Consider the following 23,165-nt stretch of genomic DNA (forward strand, 5'->3'; position numbering starts at 1 on the left):
TAATATGTAAGACAAAAGCTTGTCAGATGTTGCCAGGGGCATTTAGATAGTTGAAATAATATTTATTTGTTCATTAACAGGTAACACAGAAGCACCAGTGTTTATTGTATTAAACCATGTTGAGGTGGAGGATGGAGGTATTGTTCCTCTACATCTTGGCCTGTTCTACATTTCGGACACTGATACAGCAATTGAGAACCTTTTTGTTGTCATAGTAACATCACCTACCAATGGTGACCTTGTGAAGGTCATTGAGGGTAAAGATGTAGAGGTCAAAGCAGGTTTAAACATCAGTGTTGCTGACCTGATGATGGGCAAGGTCAGGTTTAGGCACCATGCTGGAAAAGCTTTCAAAGGTTGGTTATTTTATTTAGAACAATACACCATCTTGCTATAATGTTAAAAGTTTCTAATTGAATTTAATCCAACTAAACATTTACATTCCCAACAATATACCTTTTGCTTTAGTAATTTACTTGTTTGTATCTTAAGTGCTTTACATTCTTTAAACCCAGAGGGTTTCCAAACTGACCCACTTTGTCAGTGTGCTATGAAACTTAGGTATATTTTCAAGTGTTATTTTTCCTTTGAACAGGAAAAGCTACACTACAAGTAACTGACTCCCAGTTAAACAGCCACCAAGGGTACCTGTATTTCCAAGCCATACTACCATCAGCAATTTCCATAGCAACAAGGTCGTTTCTCATAGCAACTAAAGCTGATGTGACCTACATTTCTCCAGATGTCCTTGACCTTATAACATTGGAAAGTCCAGATAATGTGAAAATGACTGTTTTGAAAGGTATGTATATTTTGATCGTGAATAGTGTTTGAACCAAAGGAAAGCAGATGTTTTAGGCAAATATCTTGGTTATTTAGAAAATAAGTAGTGAAATGTTATTTACATATGTATATGCTAAAAAAGTTGTGAGTTTATCATCTTCTGAAACATGTCTTGAAATGAACATACAACTTGTTGATTTGAAGTGTCAAAAAAAGTAAGGAACATCTTGATAATTGCATACTATCATAGTATCTTGCAGCAAAATGATATCCATGTCATTTTTCTAGGTCCAAAAGAGGGTACACTGTACAACAGCAATTTGAGAATACCTGTTCGAATGTTCACATTGAGTGATCTAAGGTCAAGGGTCATAGGGTACAAACATAATCCTGAAGGTCGTCAAGGACAAGATACTGTGCTCCTGCAAGCTTCTGATGGATTCCATCTGATCACTTTCCTCTTCCATATAGAAGTTAGAGAGAAGGTATTAATGGTGTATTGATTTGTATCAGTTTTAATGTTATTTCATAACTTTTAAAAAATTAAACATTTATAGTAGTGTCCGATGTTTTGCTCACATATTGTCTTCACACTGATGTAAGGCAATTAGCAATAAAATTTTCCCCTGATGTGAAATATTAATTTTGATGACAATTGTTAACATTGTTGAAATATAAAAGTAAGAAAAACAAGCTAATTTATTGCGATTTCAAAGAATATTAGCAAGGAAATAATCATACTTGTAGAATTATTGCCATTTAAAATTTTAATTTTGCTGTAATATTTATTTGAAGTATATGGAGAATTGAGAATATTTCATACTTGTTTCTTGTTTTAGGAGAATCATGGGCCAGTGTTGATGCACAACAAAGTGGGTCATGTAATACTGGGGGAAAAATTACAGATATCACCTGACCTTCTGTTGGCCAAGGTCATGTCAGAAGCTGGTTCCCGCAGAGAGCAAGTTGTGTATACCCTGGTTCCCCCTCTCAATAATCCATCAGATGGTATGATCTTGTTAAATCTCTTTGCATGAGTAAATAAAGCATGTACATACATTTGTATATAGCATGCCCCTGTAATCAAGTGGTTGTTGTCGGTCATTTTGAGCCACTTGCTTGACACCTGTTTTACTTTTTAACTGTTGTCCCATAGACCATTTTAGGAGCTATCCAACTAGCAAAAGAAGGTTTTACCCACATACATGATTGAGCGTTAGATAATGCACAGAAGAGCACCTGACTGGAAAGTTGGGATATGACCTTAAAAAAATTGTTGATGTTACCAAAAATCTAACCGATTTAATAAGTCGAAAGGCCTATGGGTTGTTGCAGTCCATTTCCTTCATTTGCTTATCAGATGAAGTTGATGAAAAGTCTATTATCAATTTTCAGTTATAGATTTACATGTGTTTATTGATATTATTAAGATGTGTTATATTTTTTAGAGCAGGAGATACAGTTGTCAACAGTTTTGATAATTTTGATTAATTGATACATGTACTTTCAAATGTTTCAAATGGCATCACTCTGAATTTTCTGACATTGGTCTTTAGGTGAGATTATGATGGTAGTACCAATACCACCCACGGGTGTCGGGCACGGCTGGGAGGACCTTGGTGATGGTAACATGGCTGCCAGAATGACCAGGTTCTTACAGAGAGATATAGATGAGGGCAGAATCTGGTATAAAAATAAAGGATCTGCGGCCCTTACAGATATCATCAAATTTGAGGTACAAAGTTTTGTGCAGCCTTGTTCCGTTATGTTTCAAAAAAACTATACACAAGAAGTTAAACGTTCAGTAAATGACATGTTAAGTAGTGAAAAAATGCCATATAAACAGTAAAATCTTAGCATAAAGGTATAAAAAATTGTTCAATATAGAATATAAATTAAAGTTAAGATACTGGTACATGGATGTTTTTAATTACGGGTACCGTAGTTTACCCGTATTTTATAATTTAATAAAATTATATGTTTAAACAAAGTCAGGATTATTTACATTATTTGTCAAGGTTTGAACTTAGTTGATGCCTGTGTGTGCCTGATATAATGCTTAGGGTCATGGAGGGACATCTGAGGTCTTCCTCTACCAATAAAGCTTAAATGTTGCTATGTAACATTTACATTGCCTATGTGATTTAATACCAAACCAAATATCTACAGTTATAGTCTTCAATTATTCAAATCACTGTATTTCTGTTTACAGGTGGCAGACATGGATTCAGCAGTGGGGGTTCTAACAGATCAAACCTTCAAGATTACTGTGAGAGAAAAGAAGTATCCAGGACCGACCACACATCCTACATTATCTAATGGTGCTACACTAGGAATACGGGTATGTAAATATATTAGCATTTAAAGAGATGTATATCAAATACAGTTAAACTTCGTTCGCTCGAACTCGGATGGCTCGAATACCTCCCTTCGCTCGAACACATCGCCCAGTCCCGGCAAAATTCCTATATAATATAGATTGTTCTACCTCGGATCGCTCGAACACCGATCGCTCGAACTCTCGAACCTGAACTCTGGTCCCTTCGGCAGATATATAGTGAAAATCACACCTTTTCGGTCGAACACAAAAAGACAAGTCGACATGTCCTAAATAAATGACAGCCGGCGACACATGTTTTTAACACCTCGTGATTATGACAAAGGCAAATAAGGTTAATTGATACAAAATAAGAGGTGTTGTAACCGATTTGTTTTTTACAATAATATTGTTTATTTGCCGTTTATGGTAATGATAAAAAGAAAAGAACTAATGTCTTGTGAAATAAGTGAAATATGCAAAAGTCAATAAAGAATGACGTTTATCCGGACGGCTTTAAGTACAACCGTAGTTCATGTAACATGAATTGTAATAGTGTTATGTTTTTATAGAATGATACTTGTATGTGTGTTTATTTAAGTAAATGACTACAAATAAATGGTGCTGTAAAACTTTTCTTAAATATTTCATTCATTTATTTTTTAAAATTAAAAAATCCCATTATAAACATATAAATATATTTTGAACATTGTTCAACAAGTTTGGTCTGATTGCCCAATCGTACTCAACCAATTACAAGATGCATGAATATAGATTAACACAACATACCGTTAATACTTAATTGAAAACACTGGGATAATAATTCTGAATGTAACATATTCGACGAACAAATGTACTAACAAACAATGATATTTACGTATTTATCATTCGACCAATGTATGCTATAAACCTTAAGGCATATGGTCAACGTAATAATAGTTCGACCTCGGTTGGCTCGAACTACCGATCTCTCGAACAAATTTGCACAGGCCCTCCGAGTTCGAGCGAACGAAGTTTGACTGTATTGACTCTTGTCTGTTATTAACAAATATCACTACTAATAATCCTCAACTTAATAAGGTGTAAAAGACTCCAAAATGGAAGTGAAATCTTATTGTGAAATTCTTATGCTGTGTTGATATATTAATTTCATCACATTGTATCGATTTCAATCATACTGGTTTTGTATCTTGTGTAGCCTAATTTGAAATTGTGTATGAAATATATGAAAACGATATATATGAAATGGTTGTACCTGAAATAACTCGTTGACTGTCCTGTGATTTTCAAGCTAGTTCATCTTATTTCATCTAAATCCTCAAGTAGTTTTGCAGACTGATTTTAAGATCGAATTTTGCAGACTGAGCACACTCCTTATTCTATATTTTTCAGGTTATGGAACAACAGCTGGTTCCAATAACAAGTACTAGCCTGAGTTTTATAGACCGGGACACAGGCCCTGCTGGGATACTCTTCACAATAACACGCCCTCTTAGACTCCATGATGGTATTATAGAACACATTGAGAGACCTACACAGGTGTTGACGAGTTTTACACAAGATGATGTGAATAATAATAGGATTATTTATAGACCACCAGAGGCAGAACTAGGTTACAAGGAGAAGGAGGTTTTCTTCTATTTCACAGGTAAATTCTACATTCATTTGTTTAGTCTTAGGTAGGTAGGGATATTCCTATGTCATTGGTGAAAAGGGTGGCAGAAATTGCCTATCGCGTGATGGGGGAAAAAACAACTTTCTTAATTGCATTTTTTTTCCAAATGAAGACATCTAAACACTTTCTTGTGTTTATTGCAATCTACATATCAAAATCTATTGAAAATAGAAAAACAGAGATCTTTAAGTCTGATATGCATTATAATGTGTGCTTGGTCTTCAAGATGAGAGATTCTTGTATAAATGTTTGTGGCATTTTCTATCTTTTATTGATATTAAGATGATTCTATATTGGACACATTTTCATGAGAAAAGTGTTGGTTTTACATGTTCAGTTCTATTGGGAGATCAAGTGCCAAACAAAAACTAATGATGCTGCAAGAGTTCATTATTCTGAGTTTAAAATTCAGTTTTTTAAGATCATATAAATTTACCCTTGCCCATCTGTCAGGCTGTCTGTCCTTAGCCTGTCCTTAGCCTGACAAAACTGTGGAATGAATGAAAGGGCATTCATGTCCTGTGGGCACATTTTAGTTGAAATTATGTTGTATATTATTTTTGATAGATAATGTTATTTGATAGGGAATAACTTATTACATTTGTATTGTTTCAGTAACGGACGAGGAAGTTGATGTACCAGTCCAGGAGCATAAATTCTCCATTATTTTGGTACCAGTCAATGATAAACATCCTCAGTTCATGTCATCCATACCAAGGCTTCGTGTTTCTCAAGGTGGAAACATTCCCATTGGTCCTTCTGTAGTGGGTGTGGTTGATGAAGACACGCCCAAATCTGACCTTACAGTGACCTTGACCAGAGCTCCTCATAATGGAAAACTGGAGAAAGTTGAAAAAGGACTCAAAGCAATTGTCAGACAAGGTAAAATAGACAAGGATAAGATTTTGATGAATTTTTGAATATTTTTTAGAATGTAATGAGATATGCTGTGACATTCATTAACTCTTCTAAACTATATTTATGCCCCCGCCATGTAATTATGCCCCCGCCATGTAATGGCCGGGGCATATAGTGTTACCCTGTTCCGTCATTCCGTCCTTCCGTCCTTCCATCCTTCCGTCCTTCCATCCTTCCGTCATTCTGTCATTCCGTCATCATCAGTTTCCGTTCATTATCTTAAGAACGGTTGCACACATTCAACTCAAATTTGACATATGGATATGTCATGAGAAAATACAGGTCAAGTTCGAATTTGGTCATGGTTCGATGATTTTTGGCAGAGTTATGCCCCTTTTACTTTGAAAATAATATGAAATTTCAGTTTCCGTTCATTATCTCCCCAACGGTACAACACATTCAGCTCAAATTTGACATATGGACATGTCATGAGAAAATACAGGTCAAGTTCGAATTTGGTCATGGTTCGATGATTTTTGGCAGAGTTATGCCCCTTTTACTTTGAAAATAATATGAAATTTCAGTTTCCGTTAATTATCTCCCCAACGGTTACAACACATTCAGCTCAAACTGACATATGGATATGTCATGAGAAAATACAGGTCAAGTTCAAATTTGGTCATGGTTCGATGATTTTTGGCAGAGTTATGCCCCTTTTACTTTGAAAATAATATAAAATTTTCAGTTTCCGTTCATTATCTCCCCAATGGTACAACACATTCAACTCAAACTTGACATATGGATATGTCATAAGAAAATACAGGTCAAGTTCAAATTTGGTCATGGTTCGATGATTTTTGGCAGAGTTATGCCCCTTTTACTTTGAAAATAATATGAAATTTTCAGTTTCCGTTTATTATCTCCCCAATGGTACAACACATTCAACTCAAATTTGACATATGGATATGTTTTTGGAATGCCCAGGCCAAGTTCGAATTTGGTCATGGTTCAATGATTTTTGGCAGAATAATGCCATTTTCACTTTGAAAATAATATGAAATTTACAGTTTCTGTTCATTATTTACCCAACAGTGTTACATATTCAACTTAAATTTGACATATGGATATGTCAAAGGAATGGGCAGGTCAAGTTGGAATTTGGTCATGGTTTAATGATTTTTTGGCAGAGTTATGTCCCTTTCTTTTTGAAAATAATATAGATACATCTAAGGAATAAGCAGTTTAAGTTTGAATTTGGTCGTGGTTCAATGATTATAGACAAACTTATCTTTCCTGAATGTTGGAAAATTTTTGAACTTTCAGTTTCAGCACTCATACTTTTAGCCATTATTTTGGCTACAAATATGCAATATGCTATTTTTAAAAGGTTAAGACTGAATTATTTCAGTGCCTTGAACATTGTATGAAAATGGTTAGTGTTAACATTGAAAAGTTTTAAGGGCTTTGAACTTAAAATGAAAAAAATAATTAATGCACCATCTGAAATTTTGGCTGCATGCGGGGGCATCCGTGGCATGATGACACATTTCTAGTTTCTTTGTAGCTTTTAAAAACTAATGTAATATGAATTAAGAGGTAGTCTGCTTTTAATCTGAATCTTTTCTTTTTCAAAAATAGAATATTGTTGATAAAATGCATGAAACATAACAGAACTCTGTGACTTAGTTAAATACTATTTGTTTTTGTATTTCTCATTTCAGGCGACACATTCACATATTCTGAAGTTGAGATGAACGTGTTTCAGTACCAGCATGACGGCTCTGCAGGATTATACGACACCATGCAGTTATCGGTCAGTGACGGGGAACATTCTACATCAACCTCCATTGATATCACAGTGATGAGAGTGGACCAGTCTGCTCCATTCATGTTGCCGTCTGCTATATGTAGACTGGTTGTCAGAGAAGGTTAGTTTTGTTTTTGTTTTAGTGCTAATAATTTTCATTTTTGAATATGGATAACTTATGGCTGAAATAGACTGTTCTACTTTTCTGAAATACTTCTGTTTAATAGAGACAGTCGATATTTAAATTTTGTCTTTTTATTGGGGAAATCGAATTTTTTTTGGTTTCCATTTGTTAAAAAAGACTAATTTGCCATTTCAATCAGTTTTTTCTACTAAAACAGTTTACGGGGAAAATCTAGGCTCCCTTTCAAAAAAAAAACTAAAACTCTATAAAGAAGAAATTTAATCAGAACCTTATGTTTTTTTGTCATGCCCCAAGCTATATTATGATTTTTTCAGGAACATCCAAATTTGTGACAAGACAAGTCTTGCATTTACTGACAGTGATGATGAGGACTATAATCTCAACATTATACTAACCATGGAACCCACACATGGTAAACTGTTGCTTAGCAACCAGCAGGTTGTAGTTAGAGATGTATTCACACAAGCTGACATTAACAACCAACTGTTGAGGTAAATTTCATGTTAAGTTTTGATATATAAAGAAATATAACGGCTTTATTAGTTGATCAGCTTTTGAATATTCATTGCAAATATTCACATTATTTTGTCTATACACAGATGAAAGCTTACATTTGTAAAATGAATCGTATTTAGCCATCTTGTTCTACATTTTATAAAAGTACTTTTGCATGTTCATACATTGTCTTTGTACAAGATTTTGAATATACATGTACTTTTGATACGCCCGTTTGAAAAACGGGACGTATTATGGGAACGCCCCTGACCGGGCGGGCGGCGTCCAATTTTGTCCGGAGCATATCTCCTACATGTATGGAGGGATTTTAATGAAACTTCATAGAAATGTTCACCACTATGAGGAGCAGTGTCGAGCACATGAACCAGGTCTCTAGGTCAAAGGTCAAGGTCACACTTAGAGCTCATTGAAAAATGCTTGTCCGGAGCAAAACTTCCACATGTATAGAGGGATTTCAATATTACTTGGCACAAATGTTCACCATTGTGAGGCGGAGTGTCGCGCGCAAGATTCAGGTCCTTGCGGCCAAGGTCAAGGTCACACATAGAGGTCAAAGTTCAGATAAAAATATGAAGATGTGTATATGGACCATTTAGTCATCATTTATTGAGGATTGTAACACAAATGGTCATTATCAAGACTATGGCTGTGATACATATAATTTAGGTCAATATATACAAGGTCAAGGTCACTAAAGATGATGAAATATCCAGATTTTGTCCGGAGCATATCTCCTACACGCATGGAGGGATTTTAATGAAATTTCATAGAAATGTTCACCATTATGAGAAGCCATGTCACGCACATGAACTAGGTCTCTAGGTCAGAGGTCAAGGTCACACTTAGAGCTCATTGAAAAACGCTTGTCCGGAGCCAAACTTCCACATGCATAAAGGGATTTCAATATAACTTGGCACAAATGTTCACCATTGTGAGGCGGAGTGTCGCGCACAAAATTCAGGTCCCTGCAGCCAAGGTCAAGGTCACACATAGAGGTCAAAGTTTAGATAAAAATATGAAGATGTGTATAGGGACGATTTAATCATCATTTATTGAGGGATGTAACACAAATGGTCATTACCATGACTACGGCTGTAAACACATGTACTTTAGGTCAATATATGCAAGGTCAAGGTCACTAAAGATGGTGAAATATCCAGATTTTGTCTGGAGCATATCTCCTACATGTATGGAAGAATTTTTATAATACTTTATGGAAATGTTCACCACCATGATATGTATTGCTCCATGCATGATCCAGGTCTCCAGGTCAAAGGTCAAGGTCACACTTAGAGCTCATTGAAAAACACTTGTCCGGAGCAAAACTTCTCATTCATAGGGGGATTTCAATATAACTTGGCATAAATGTTCACCATTATTGAGGCTGAGTGTCGCACGCAAAATTCAGATCCCTGCGACCAAAGTCAAGGTTACACATAGAGGTCAAAGTTCAGATAAAAAATTTGAAGATGTGTATAGGGACCATTTAGTCATCATTTATTGATGGATTGTAGCACAAATGGTAACTATCATGACTACAGGTGTGACACATTTAATTTAGGTTAATATTTGCAAGGTCAAGGTCACTGGAGATGATTAAATATCCAGATGTTGTCCGGAGCATATTTTTCTACATGCATGGAGGATTTTAATGTTACTTTATAGAATTGTTCACCACCATGAGACGTAGTGCCCTGCACATGAACCAAGTCTCTAGGTCAAAGGTGAAGGTCACAGTTAGAGCTCATTGAAAAACGCTTGTCTGGAGAGCAAAAACTTTACATGCATAGAGGGATTTCAATATAATTTGGCACAAATGTTCATCATTGTGAGGCTGAGTGCCGTGCATAAAATTCAGGTCCCTGCGACCAAGGTCAAGGTCACACATCCTGTGCATATCTTCCCTACTGATTTGTTTTAAGGTTCATTTAACAACACAGTGCCAAGAATAAAAACTTGCTTGCTAGATAACACTTATCCATAATGCCCCCATCTCCATCTAAAGCTTTCGTAAACGGGCGTATTTTGTGACTATGGCACCCTTGTTTAACTTCTTTCTTTTAAATTCATTTGTCTTTAACTTGCATGTTTTAAATTCTATATGACTCCGGTGAGAATTTAATGTTTGTAATTGAAATAAAATATGTGGATTTTTTTCCAGTCAAAAGCTGCAAAGTTCTTTTGAGTGTTTTTGCAAAACCATTGTGATATTTTCACTCACAAATACCAATGTAGATGATACATATATATTTCAGTTTCCTAGCAGATTCAGAGATTGGTGATGAATGTGTGACAGAACTTCTAACTTTTAATGTAACAGACACCAGTGGAAATATCCTTCCTGAACAGACTCTCACTGTACTCATTGAACCTGACAATAATCTCCCACCAGTGGTCAAGGTCATATCAGGGGTCAAGGTCAGTCACTTAATTTTAGAATGTTTTTTGTTCTTAATTTACCATTTTGATTATCTTGTGTAGAAAAGAATAGATTTTTAGAAAATAAAACTACATATTTTAAATTTAAGTGTTTCTAGGGACATGTTTTCAGTTAAGTTAATGTAAATAATATTTGCTTTTAAAAATATTATAATAGAATATACCCAATTCTATAGACTATCTAACAAATTTATGTAAATTTTATGTCAATGATTCAAGGTTCAAGAAGGAGGACAAGTTATCCTAACAGCAGATAACCTTGAGATATCTGACCCTGACACTGTTTTAGATGACCTTATTGTTGTCATAGAAACACAGCCAAGATTTGGGGTCATTAAGGATATTGCACCAGGTAAACTTTTGTTTTAAAGTAAATTGCTGATATTAATGTTACAAATAAATTTGTATTGGAATTGTTTAGTGTGTATATTTTTCATTTATTATGACATAATTACGAAGGAATTTGAATTAGCAGGGTTGTGCCTGTTTTTTTAAATTTTGTAAGTCAGTGTTTACATTGTGTTCACAAACTATATACATGTATACAAATATATTTACAGGGCTTTGTTTCATAGAAACTCCTAAGTGTATCCTATGACTTATGACAAACTGTAGGACTAACTTAAGACTATTTCAATAAATATTTTCATCTTTAGTAAAAGTTTTAGACTTTTGTTTAATTCATTCTCCTGAAAAAAGTTACAAAATACAATGATAAGGGGTTCAATCCGCAATATGTAAATGTTCATCTGCTCTGCTATTCAGAAATTGAAGAGTCTCAACATAAAAGTCATAAGTTAGGACATTTTCTTTGTCTTAATTTAGGACTTTCCATGAAACGAAAGCCAGATTTGTAACTTAATTGTAAGGTAATTTTCTGAATTGAATGACAAAATCATTGTGTTACAGAAAAAGTTCAATATTTGACAAACCTAAAAATGATAAAATTTCAGGATGTTAATTCAATATGTGCATTTCAATTTAGTCAGCATAAAATATTATTTCATTTACAGTTGAAGGATCAGAATTATTGGAGGACAGACTGGTTTTATCTTTTCCTGTATCAGACCTCTTAGATAACTACATAATCTATATCCAGTCTGACAACTTGAACAAGGAACCAATCAGAGACCACTTCCTGTTCCACATAGAGGATGGAAAGAACAGATCACCTTCCCATCTTTTCAATATCTCAATAATGGTGTGTAAAATATCAGATATTTCTTAAGTGTTACTTTGTCAATAGTAGGACTTAAGAAAAGAATGTCTATTTTTCCTGGAAGATTTTAAGGCAAATGATGAAAAAGAAAACAATAAAATGTATGATAATGGTTTTGTTTTTTCAAGAAATTCAAGGAAGTTGCATATGCCATATAGTACTACTCAAAAATGACAGAGTTTTTTTGGGTTTCAATACCCTTGTACATAAAATCCTATAGATTTTAGTTCAAATTTTAAGCACCATTGCATTTATTGATATCATGAAATTTTGAAAAATGAAAAATTTTATTAATTGGATAGTTCCAATGTTTAATATTTTAATCTAATTGGTATTTAAAACTTCCATTGAATCATGTGGTTCCACAAATTTTTATTTGCATAGCACTTTATATAGAACAAAAGTACCCATTTTATATTTTAAGCTTAATAATGATGACCACCTCGGGGTTTTTCAGAAAACAGGTGTTTGTCCGGAAGGCAACAGATTCCCTGTGACCCCAATGCTTTCTGTTTATACACTGACCTGGACCCACTAGTTTAAAGGCCAGATTTTCATTATTCCTTACAATCACCCCCGGAACATTTGGTAAATTTTTACATTTTACTTATTTCTTATAATGATTTAAAGAAAACAGCGATTTAAGCTGTCTGGAATTTGACGATTTGGGTAGGTATTTAACGCCTGTGAAGGAATAGTGAAAGGTGAATAGTGGTTAAGGTGTCTTGCCTCTCAACCATTAAGGGATCCTTGCTTCAAGCCCCCTTACTTCTTAAAACCATATTTTCCACATATGGGGAAGCAGTACTAAATAAAGGCCAGAAAAATGAGCCAAAAAAGATATATATAAAAATACAAGAAAAATTGCTTTTTCCCAATGGAGTTGAAAATAATTAATGCTAGTAAGCAGGGTGCAGTGCCCAAATATTTAAGGTCCACTAAAATAAATTACTTAGATGTGTTAATTTGTTTTTCATTTGACAGTTTAATTTACTTCTCTTAGCTCTAACAATATCCCTTTTTATCTTTATTAGATTTGGATTTAAATAAGTTTTGCTGTTTTTCAATCTCTTTCCACAAATAATACATCGATGTGCTGAATTATGGATACGATGTTAAATCTTTTTTTTTTAATCTTATTAATAAAAACCAAGTTGCAATTGTACATCTCTGTATTTTAGACAATTAAGCTGTACAATATTTACATATGATTATAGATGATCTGAATTATTATTTTGTCATTTTCTCTAGAAATTTTGTATGCTGTTAAGTCAATTAAGTTGTATATACGCCTTGTGTTTCTATTTGTAGGGACCTTGAAAGAAAAAAGAACAAGGTCACAGCCTGACATGACATGGCAGTTTGTGCTGTAAAAAAGATGTTAAATTACATTACCAGGTAATAAATCTCGTTACATACAATTTTTAATGAGTTTATTCCAAATCGTTAATGATTTTAATTTTATGATTTTAGATATTATTAAAACTCCAGTGCTTTATTGAACCAACATTTGAAAAAAACATTAATTTCTTTTTTCTTTTTATGGAACAGCTGAACTATTATCTGGAAGGCATTATATATTCGTGTATCTTTGCTCTTCATTCTGGAACTCAAAGACTATTGAGTGCTAATTTTGTTATGGTAGAAGGGATGTATGGTATTTGTTTACATTGTCTTTTGGACATTGGTTGATTTACTCTGATACATTGAAATCCCTCTATTGCCATGAACATTTGATTTTGAGAGTGGCATTAATTTTGGATATTATCTTATAGAGGCCATTTTGCCTTGAAAACACCAACAATACAAGAAATATGTTTATTCAATTTTGCAGTCATACTATGTATGATTTTGAATGTGATAAACTTATAGGTTTATATTTGTATTATATTTGTTATAAGCAATATTAAAACTTATTTTGATTACATCTACTTGGGGTAGGATTACTTGAAGTAGCTGATTTATATGTACATAGATGGAGGGATCAGTAACTTAGGACTTTGTTCTCCCTCACTTGTAACCGACGGCAACTTCACAGATACAATAGTATACCTGTTATTTTTATATATTATGATGAGACACCACGATTACTATGGTCTGAGATATATATCCAGTTTACAGTTTAATGTAAATTGCTTTATTCCAATCGCTATACGTGAGATAATACATAGTCACTGGTTGGACCTTGTTTGCACAAAATAAGAACACATGCTTATGTTTTGTGATGATACTGTATGTGTGAGCAGTCTGATCCTGACAATGAATTGGAAAAAGGGTGCTGCATTGTGGCAGAATATGAGAAAAAACGGACAGGTCCATTCTTCCCCTTCTATCAAACCCTTATTTCTTAAATGGACTTGTTCAATCATGTATTGGGACATAACCATTTATCCTGGTTTATGAAAAATTTCCAAAATAATTGTACGTGGCTAACATAGCAAACAATGCAGACCATAATTCGAGATGTCACAGTGTAATGTGCAGTGGTTGCATGTGTAGAATCTGTTGCCTCCAGGAATTTGAGATATATATACATATAGAGATAGAAGATTTAGATTACAAGTTGTTTTATTTAACAAGTACTCTAAAACCCACTGCATTATAGTAATTTTTAGTTGTTCTTCTTCATGGTTTTCGTGTGTCATGGTCGAATATGCTGTAAAGAGAGATTTATTAAAAGAAATAGTCATTCAATATTTGGTGTTTCCAGAGTTAAGAAACTGTTTGGAGTCTTTTGAGTTTTTTAAGAAATAATGGGAAAAGTTTTTTTTTTTAAATGCTTCTTGCTAACAAGTAATATTTATTATATGACATTTTAGCATTACATGTATTTATCTTGCAGGTACAACAACAAAAATTTCATCATCTGACCTGAGGTCAACAGATGTTGACTCAGATGATTCATACTTGATATACACAATGACCTTAGATCCAGGAAAATTGCGCGCCGATTATTACTTTATCAACTCCCAGGACTAGTCGTGTAGACTGTGAAACATTTCACACAAAGCTTGTATTGATAATGGTAAGGTTAAAATTTCTAGATTTCAATTAAATTGATTATGATTTCTATTGGTTGAGCTCTTAGCGCTATGCATGTATTTTTATCAGTCACAATTCGTTAAAAATGTTTATGTCTTATACCTGTGTGGAAGGTTTTGTTAGGAAGAACATGAAGAGCGTTATATTTTGAATGGAGTATTTAAGCTTATTTTATATTATAAAGCATTTTATTCTAATATTAAATAAAATTATATATTTTTTTCTAGGCAACATAGAGTTCCGGCATGTACGGGGAGAGACCACAGGGAATGTGGTATTCAAGTTTACTGTGTCTGACTTGGAGGGCAATAATCTAATTGACCAGGACTTTTACATTACTATATTAGGTAATATACTAAATACTGAACTTCACAATCCTTTTTTAACCATTAGAAATAGGTAAATTGGTCATGATTTGTCACATTGATTTGATCACAAAACTCTTGCTCTAATTTTAAAGCAACATCACACCAAACTATCAAAATGCTTTTCATCTAGCAAGTATACATGTTTACCACACTGTAAAGGAGGTTTTGTTTTTGCATCAGTTAATTCGTGTCTTTGCATATATATTTATAGGCGACGGTAAATGCCATTATAAAGAAGATTTTGGAGTAAAAATGGGTCTAGATTTTATTCATTTTGCTTTCATTTTGATGTACTTAAGATAAGTATTTTTGTCAAAAGAGATACTAAATGAAAATGGGCAATCTCAGCTTTATTTGTGGACAAGATTTGATTTGTAAAATTTATATAAATTAATACAATTCGATTATATTTGCCCTAAAGCAGAAACAAAAGTGAAACTGATGTTGGTTTTCTTTATTTTCCAGATGATCGTTCTCCACCCAGGGAGCTTGCCAACAAAGAACTTGTTGTAAAAGAAGGTGAAAGAATCACCATAACAACAGAGTACCTGTCCTTCACTGATGATGATTCTGAGCCTGCTACATTACTCTATATACTGATAGAGAAACCTGATCTAGGTCATTTCGAACTAACTAAAAATCCAGGTCAGTTTTTATACCTTGATACATTTGTCTGAAATGTTTTTAATATCAAAAGATTGTTCACTATAAACATGACTTTTTACTATATATGTAAATAAAATATGGACATAATCTTTACAAGATATCTAAAATGATTAAAAAAAACTACACCAGTAAGATATAAACCATATCACTCATTCATAAACTAAGTGTTTTCTGTTTTTGTGTTTCTGTATACAACATATAATGACTTCCCCTTATAAATGATCTGTTCCAAATCAAAACCTAACAATAAATCACAAAATCACAAATCAGGGGGTCAAGGTTAAGATTTCTCTTTGAATCTAAATTTAAGTGAGAATAAAAAAAAATTAAAAATTATAATTTATCTTGGATCTATTTCATTCAACAAAGATCTGGCTTTTTTCCTTTTAATTTTTTTTCCATGAATTTTTATTTGAATACCCTACAGGTAAACCAATCTCTGAGTTTACCCAGGCAGACATTGCCGGAAGTCAAGTACAATATGTACATACCAGTGAGACGGAGGAGCATCGTGACTCCTGCATGTTCTCCGTGTCGGATGGCACCAATGAAGTTATACGTACATTCACCATACAGATTAGCCCTGTAGATGACTCTATACCTGTTGTAACGAAACGTGTTTTACGAGTACAAGAAGGTCTCAGAAAGCTTATATCAGAGTTTGATCTGAAAGCTACTGATGAGGACACCAAGGTTGGCATGTTTTCCCGTGATTTTTCTCATGTTTGATAGCAATCTTCTATGACTTGTATCTTGATCAATAGACTCAGTAGCTATCTAGATAAATTGTAGCCATGGTACTTTAGATGTATGCATATTAAAGTTTACCATTATAGAATCACACATTATAAGTGTTCCAAATCAGCATGTTTAAACTCAAATACAACATGTTACTAGTTGTAATTGCATTACTTATGGGTATATGTTGTCGCGGATGGTGTTTTCTGAATGCAGTTGCATATTTATATCCAATTTCAGCTGGTATTGCCTTCATAGTTATGTTTCTTTTTTTAGAGATTTTTAGGGGCCTCTGCAGTCAAGTGGTTAAGGTAGCCAACTTCAGATTGCTTTGCCCAAACCACAGTGGATTCAAATCCTGGATTCTTTCAGGCAAGGAAGGTATAAAGCTAGCTTATGGAAGGTTGTTGGTTCTACTCTGGTGCTTGTTTTGTCTGCAATTAGACAGTGAGGGGGGCCTGAGGTCATCATCCACCAGTAAACTGGAAAGTCGCTATATATCCAAGTTTGATGTGACTCAAATCCCAACAAAAATGAATGAAAAAAAAACCCGAAATTTTAAAGCGGAATATTCATATCAGTTCTGGTACTTTCTGTTGTATTGCAAAAATCTTTACTGATTTAAACTTGTATAGAACAAAATACTTTTTTCCTTGCAGGAGGATTCACTGGTCTTCACAATCACAAGACCGCCTCGTCATGGGTCTATACAGCATCTGACTGACTCGGAGTGGAAAACTACAAAAGTCTTCTCAATGACAGAGATCTATGAAAATCATGTGTGCTATTTACACAATGGAAGGGAGACAACTCAGGATAGTTTTAAATTCACCCTATCTGATGGGAGTAATAACAGATTTACGTGATAAAAAGGTGAGGGCGTGGGCCAAAATACTGGGGCCCCCATCACAAACCCCAGGTTTTTTTATATACTTTAAAATGTTGATACATCCCTTTCTAAAGATCTTTTTTTTTTTTTAAAAACAATAGATTTAACCACAAACAAATTTACAGGGGGGCCTTTTATCAAAAAGATGTTTTTGGGGGAAATTCTTAAAAAGATTGACTAATCTGATGAAATTAGAAAAGACAGGGCAGGGGTTTTTGAATTTTTAAAATTTTAAAGTTTAAAAAATATTTTCAAAAACTTTTTTCCCCTTACAAATTCTAATCCAAATTTAAATTTTTTTGAGGGGAAAAAAAAAAATTAAATTTGTTTCAGAAAATTTTTCAAATTTAGATAAAAACCTATGGATGACGAAAACCCAAATTATTCAGGGGAACAAAAAGGGGCTTTTAAATTCTGGGGGTTATAAAGGTTTTAAGGGTTTTGGGAATAAAAATTACAAACCAATGTTTTGAAGGTGATAGATTAGGGCACGGCCCCCCCGACAAAATTGGGAATTTTTTTGTTAGGTCCCCCCCTCATAAAGGAAGATTGGAGAAAAAAAATTAAAACCAGGAGTGGGGCATCCTTTCATTTAAAACCCCAAAGGGTTTGTTTAAAATAATGTTTGGGAAAATATATTTTAAATTGGGTGGGTTTTAAACCCTTTAAATTTTGGGGGGGAAAAAAAATTGGGTTTTTAAAATATGAAAAAATTAAGGGGAAAATGTTTTTCAGTCTTTGTTATTAAATTTTAAAAATTTTATGAATAATTTTTTCTGAATTTTGGGGGGGGTAAATTTTAATTTTTTGAATTTTTTAAACACTTTTTAATGTTTTTGTAAAAACTAATTTTTTATTATTTCTTAAGATTTTGACTTAAATTTTTAAAATGATATGTTTGAGTTGAGACACTTCATATGATTTAATTAAGACCTTTTTTGCATGATGCACATTTAGTTTAAAAAATTTATCTAAGGAATTTTTTAATTTTAAATATGATTTTTTTTTCCTTTTCAGAGGACATTTATAAAAAATTTTGTGGGGACGATATATTTTTGACGGCTAAGGCCCCTTTTTAAAGAGGGTAGTTTTACCCTTTTAACATTCTATGACATCGTTTCCAAAACCGGGAAACCCTGGAAATCCTTTTATCTTACAAAGGTCAACATAAAAATTTGAAAAGGGCATTTGTTTAAATTTTAAAAAGAAAAATGGGGAGGCATTTTCCAAAATTTCCCGTAAAAAAAGAAGGGGGAATCCAAAATGGGAAAGGGTTTTTTCTTATGTATTCTTTTGTAACCACCCATTTTTGGTAGAATTTGGGCAGATGAGGGGAAGAGGAACAAAATTTTTTCGAAAATTAAAATTGTAAATTAGAGTATTCTTGAGACAATTATTGAAATTGCAAAGTTTTAGTTTTTTTAATTTAAATATTATCATATTGGTAAAGTTTTTGAAATCTTTTTAAAATTTTTTCAGGGCTGGGTTTTATATAGAGGCTTTTCCTTTTTGGTTTTTTAAAAAGAAGGACATTTGGTTTTTATTTTTTTAATTTTTTTAAACCAAAAAATTTAAATTTTTTTTGGGGGGTTTTTAAAATATTATGCATAAAAAGTTTAAAATTTTAATCTGGAACCATGTTTTCAGTATTCTTTGTGAATGTCCCAGAAAATTTCGGGTTTTGACAAAAAGTCAAAGGGAACCAGACCGGTCCAAGATTTTTGTCCCCCATCTTGACAGGAAAAATTTTTTATTAATCCGTAATAGATTGGTAAACATTTAAATTGGGAACCTCCCGGATTTAATTGGGCCAAAAGTAATTTAGGTAGAATTAATTTTTTTTTGAATAAATATTAATTATACATTCTTATTTACCAGTATTTTCTTTTTGCAAGTGTTTAACTTTGTATTGTTTAATGACAGGTCCATTGATGAAAGATGGGTTTATTCCTATATTGAATCCTTCAGCATCCAATACAGGAATATATTGGAATCTAGTTAAACAAATCTGAAGCAGCAATTTGATGTAAATTTTGGGCATAGAATGAAGACATTTATTCAAAATTTTCAGGTACAGTTTGATGAATGGCAGGATTCAAAAATGTGCACTATTATTATAAATGATGACTCCATCTTTGAGGGCCGTGAATCATTCTATGTAGAGTTGATCCAGCCAACATTTACACTGCTGGGAACCAGACAAAAAACAACAGTGACCATTGTTGATATGGAAGATGGTGAGAATATATACATCTTATAAAAAAAAGGAAAAGACACATATTTTTTATGGAATGATTTGTACTCTATATGTTTCAATATTAGATTTTAATTCATTATCCACTTTTAGATATTACAGGATCAGAGTTTTTGCTAATAAAGTTAAACTATGTTCCATTGATTAACCATGCTCTTAGCCCCTTGTGCTATATACATGTATTGGCTAAACATCACCTATCATGGTACAAATGAGCCATGCCATGACAAAACCAATATAATGGGTTTGTGACCAGCATGAATTCAGACCAGCTGCGCAGTCTGATCAGGATTCATGCTGTTCGCTTACCAACCCTAAAACATGTAGAGAAACTGATAGTGAACAGCATGGATCCTGATCAGACTGTGCGGATGCTCAGGCTGGTCTGGATCCATGCTGGTCGCAAACGCACTATTTTGGTTTTGTCGTGACGCGGCTCAAATAAGGCTTTGTAACAATTATAGAACTACATGTAGGTATAATAGTTGAGTAAGTATAATTTACATTGTATGTTATATTACAGAGCCAGTTTTACAGTTCCAGTATCCAGAGTATCATGTGAATGAGAGTGAAAGTTACCTGTCTGCAGCAATCATTAGAACAGGTATATTAACTATCATCACTTATACCTTGTTAGTATCATGCCGACAAAAAGTTTAGAATTTAGGGGGTTGTACTTGATAATTTTAAAATCTTAAATGTGGAAATAATTCTATAGTGTTTTTCAAACATCAGTGCCTACCTCATGGGTCATTCCGTAAATCACAATTTTGAAATTTTTATTACATGGTAGACCTTCAGTAGCAACCAACAATCTTCATTATATGGTGAGATATAATCATTCTCTTTCGGAGAGGTCAGACTGTGAAGAATGTTAAAAAGCAGTCTTCTAAAATAAAGTTGAGCTATCTATTGCATATACATGTGTAGAAAGGTTTTCTCATTCATAGAAACAGTTTTTAGCTTTAGTATTGGAAGTATAGGGAGACCTATTGTACTCTCCATGGTGTTGGCATCGAAGTCGCCATCGCACTTTGGTTAAATTTGTTCATGCAAGTTGATATCTCCAAAACTACTGAAGAGAAAAGGTTAAAACTTCACACACTTTTTCTCTTAGATTGGTAACACGTTGGGCATAGGTGCTCAGAGTTACATTTTTACAGAATTATGCCTAATTCTTTACTCTCATATAATGAGAATAATTGAGCAAAGTGTCTTAGAGACAGGTTTTGAATGTAGGGTTTCCTGTTAAACAAACTGCCTAATGACAGATATACAAATATCTAAGGAAGTGTCCCTCGTTTTCTTGCTCTGACATAAAGATTTAAAAGTTTTCTTCTTTTACCCTCTGTAATAGCTACATATCATTAAAGCCCCATTAAGCCTCAACAATTTTTTTTTATTTAAAAGCTTTTTATATTAGTGTTGAAGCCTTCAAACAGTATCTCATTGGTCTGATAGCTGAGTGACAAAATATAGACATCATGTAAATTATACAATTATTTTTATATTTTACAGGTGATATAAGCAGCACTGTATCTACTATTTGTTACACAACTTCCCTGACAGCTCGAGGTAGTCCTCTTGACCGGTTAGACTCCGGGTCTGATTATATATCTCGTGGAAATTCTAATTCCTACAGAGTTATCTTCCCCTCAGGAATAACCAAAGCTACTTGTGATGTCAAGGTAAGAGATTCCTGATAAAAAAACAACAACATCAAATATACTTGGTCTAAAGAAAAAGTGACTAATGTGTCTACAAATGTTATGAATATCAAAAGCAAAAAATAATTTAAAGCATTAATTTAGCAAAAAGGGAAAAATAATTTTTCATTTAAAAAGAAAATCGGGCTGAATCCTTTACACTTGGGCTGCGAAAAATTTTTATTTCAATACACACTAGTAATACTTATTTTAAAGGTGAATTTTTAAAAAATTTTTTGCAAAAAAAAAAAATTTTAAACTTAAATAAATTTGACTGTACACACTATCCACATAACAGAGTTGAAAAAGGGAAAAAAAAAGGGAAACATTATGAAAATCAAATCAATTTTAAAAAACCCGTCATACAAAACCAACAAATGGGTTTTGACCACATGGGGCCAAACCCGCCTGCACATCCGCGCAGTCTGATCAGGGGTCCATGGTCACATCGTTTTTTTACTTTTTAATTTGGTTTTTAACGCACCAAGGGTTTTATCGACGTCAGAGGAGCTGCTGGGGCCATCGGGAAATCACGTTTTTGGTCAGACACAGCCAAAAATTTTTTTGATTTTGATATAGATAAATAAATAACCCGGGGCGTTTGGGGCTTAAAAGGCTCACCCTCTTTGGGGGCCAATTAGGGCCATCTCTAACCCCGTGAATTGATGGGCCAAATAGTAAAAAATTTTTCCGTTTTTCCTTTTTAATTATTTAAATAAGGGAGATTAATATTTTTTTGTTATTTTTTAGTTTTCTTTTAATTTAAATTTTTTAAATTTGATTTTTTTTTTTTAAAGCAGCACACCTCCAAACTTATTCTTTAAATTTTGAAATTTAAATTAAATTAAACCAAAAGGGAAACAATTTATTATTTTTTTACTTTTTGTTTTTGAAATTAATTTCAACATGATTATATACTTTTTATAAACCACTTCTTTTCAAGAATTTTTTAATAATTACAAATCTGTAATACACTTTTTATCATAACTATCATAACAAGTTTTGATGAGAATTCTTGGAAACTTTGACGTAGATATTATACGCTCGGGCTCGGACCTGTCCCATACCTCCACTGTGTGGTGTGCTACAAGACTCACTAGCCCACCTTCAGCTGTCTCAGGCCAGGACTATGTACCCAGCTCAAGTCAGATCACTTTTGGACCTGGGCAAAAGATTCAGGTATATTCTGCTTTCATTGTATCCTCAAGGTACTTTATACCGGGAGGTACTTTGTACCGGGAATGTCCAGATATTACAAATTATTCTTACAAAAAAAAAATTCTTTTGTATGTAAATGTTTTTCACATTAATTTCATATAGCATTTTTTTAAAGAAAATTCGAAGTTTTAATATTCCTATTCACGTACATGTGTTATATGTATAAAAACCAGTAGTATGACTAACAATTTGGATCCAACATGATATTTGGAATGTGTGTCATATGTTTATCGAATTGTTACCCTTTTACTTTGTGATAACTGATAAATATTGAATAGAACTTTAGTATCATTAGCAGTAATGGACCATTTACATATGTTTTTAATTTTTTATTGATTGCTTAAAAGTCATTCTTGGTATTAAGTAGTTAAAAACAAAGATTGCAGCCACTCATATGAGGTTATTAACAGAACTATCTTTTTGATGTATAGTTAAAATTTCTTTTGGAAGATTGTTATTTTCATCAAAAAATGGTACCTTCTACAGAAAATAAATATTTTATCCTAGATTTTTTTCTGTATTATA

At 33.2% G+C, this 23,165-nt stretch overlaps 1 protein-coding gene across 1 annotated transcript in view; it reads left to right on the forward strand.

The window, feature by feature from the left end:
* LOC132752671 (extracellular matrix organizing protein FRAS1-like) overlaps positions 1-23,165 on the forward strand; it is a 133,509-nt gene that overhangs the window by 93,921 nt on the left and 16,423 nt on the right. The window contains exons 19-41 of the mRNA XM_060743034.1: positions 81-356; positions 596-802; positions 1,072-1,268; positions 1,623-1,791; positions 2,340-2,518; positions 2,996-3,124; positions 4,493-4,748; positions 5,391-5,657; positions 7,355-7,561; positions 7,851-8,076; positions 10,357-10,519; positions 10,760-10,892; positions 11,554-11,741; positions 13,311-13,416; positions 15,029-15,148; positions 15,635-15,814; positions 16,263-16,528; positions 17,233-17,435; positions 19,110-19,233; positions 19,534-19,699; positions 20,240-20,320; positions 21,235-21,408; positions 22,423-22,601. Of these exons, the coding sequence (XP_060599017.1) occupies positions 81-356; positions 596-802; positions 1,072-1,268; positions 1,623-1,791; positions 2,340-2,518; positions 2,996-3,124; positions 4,493-4,748; positions 5,391-5,657; positions 7,355-7,561; positions 7,851-8,076; positions 10,357-10,519; positions 10,760-10,892; positions 11,554-11,741; positions 13,311-13,416; positions 15,029-15,148; positions 15,635-15,814; positions 16,263-16,528; positions 17,233-17,435; positions 19,110-19,233; positions 19,534-19,699; positions 20,240-20,320; positions 21,235-21,408; positions 22,423-22,601 (4,196 nt within the window). The remainder of the gene's footprint in view (positions 1-80; positions 357-595; positions 803-1,071; positions 1,269-1,622; positions 1,792-2,339; positions 2,519-2,995; positions 3,125-4,492; positions 4,749-5,390; positions 5,658-7,354; positions 7,562-7,850; positions 8,077-10,356; positions 10,520-10,759; positions 10,893-11,553; positions 11,742-13,310; positions 13,417-15,028; positions 15,149-15,634; positions 15,815-16,262; positions 16,529-17,232; positions 17,436-19,109; positions 19,234-19,533; positions 19,700-20,239; positions 20,321-21,234; positions 21,409-22,422; positions 22,602-23,165) is intronic.

This window comes from Ruditapes philippinarum, unplaced genomic scaffold (assembly GCF_026571515.1).
Source record: "Ruditapes philippinarum isolate M1 unplaced genomic scaffold, ASM2657151v2 ctg2671_1_1_1_1, whole genome shotgun sequence".
In the NCBI taxonomy this organism is placed as follows: Eukaryota; Metazoa; Mollusca; class Bivalvia; order Venerida; family Veneridae; genus Ruditapes; species Ruditapes philippinarum.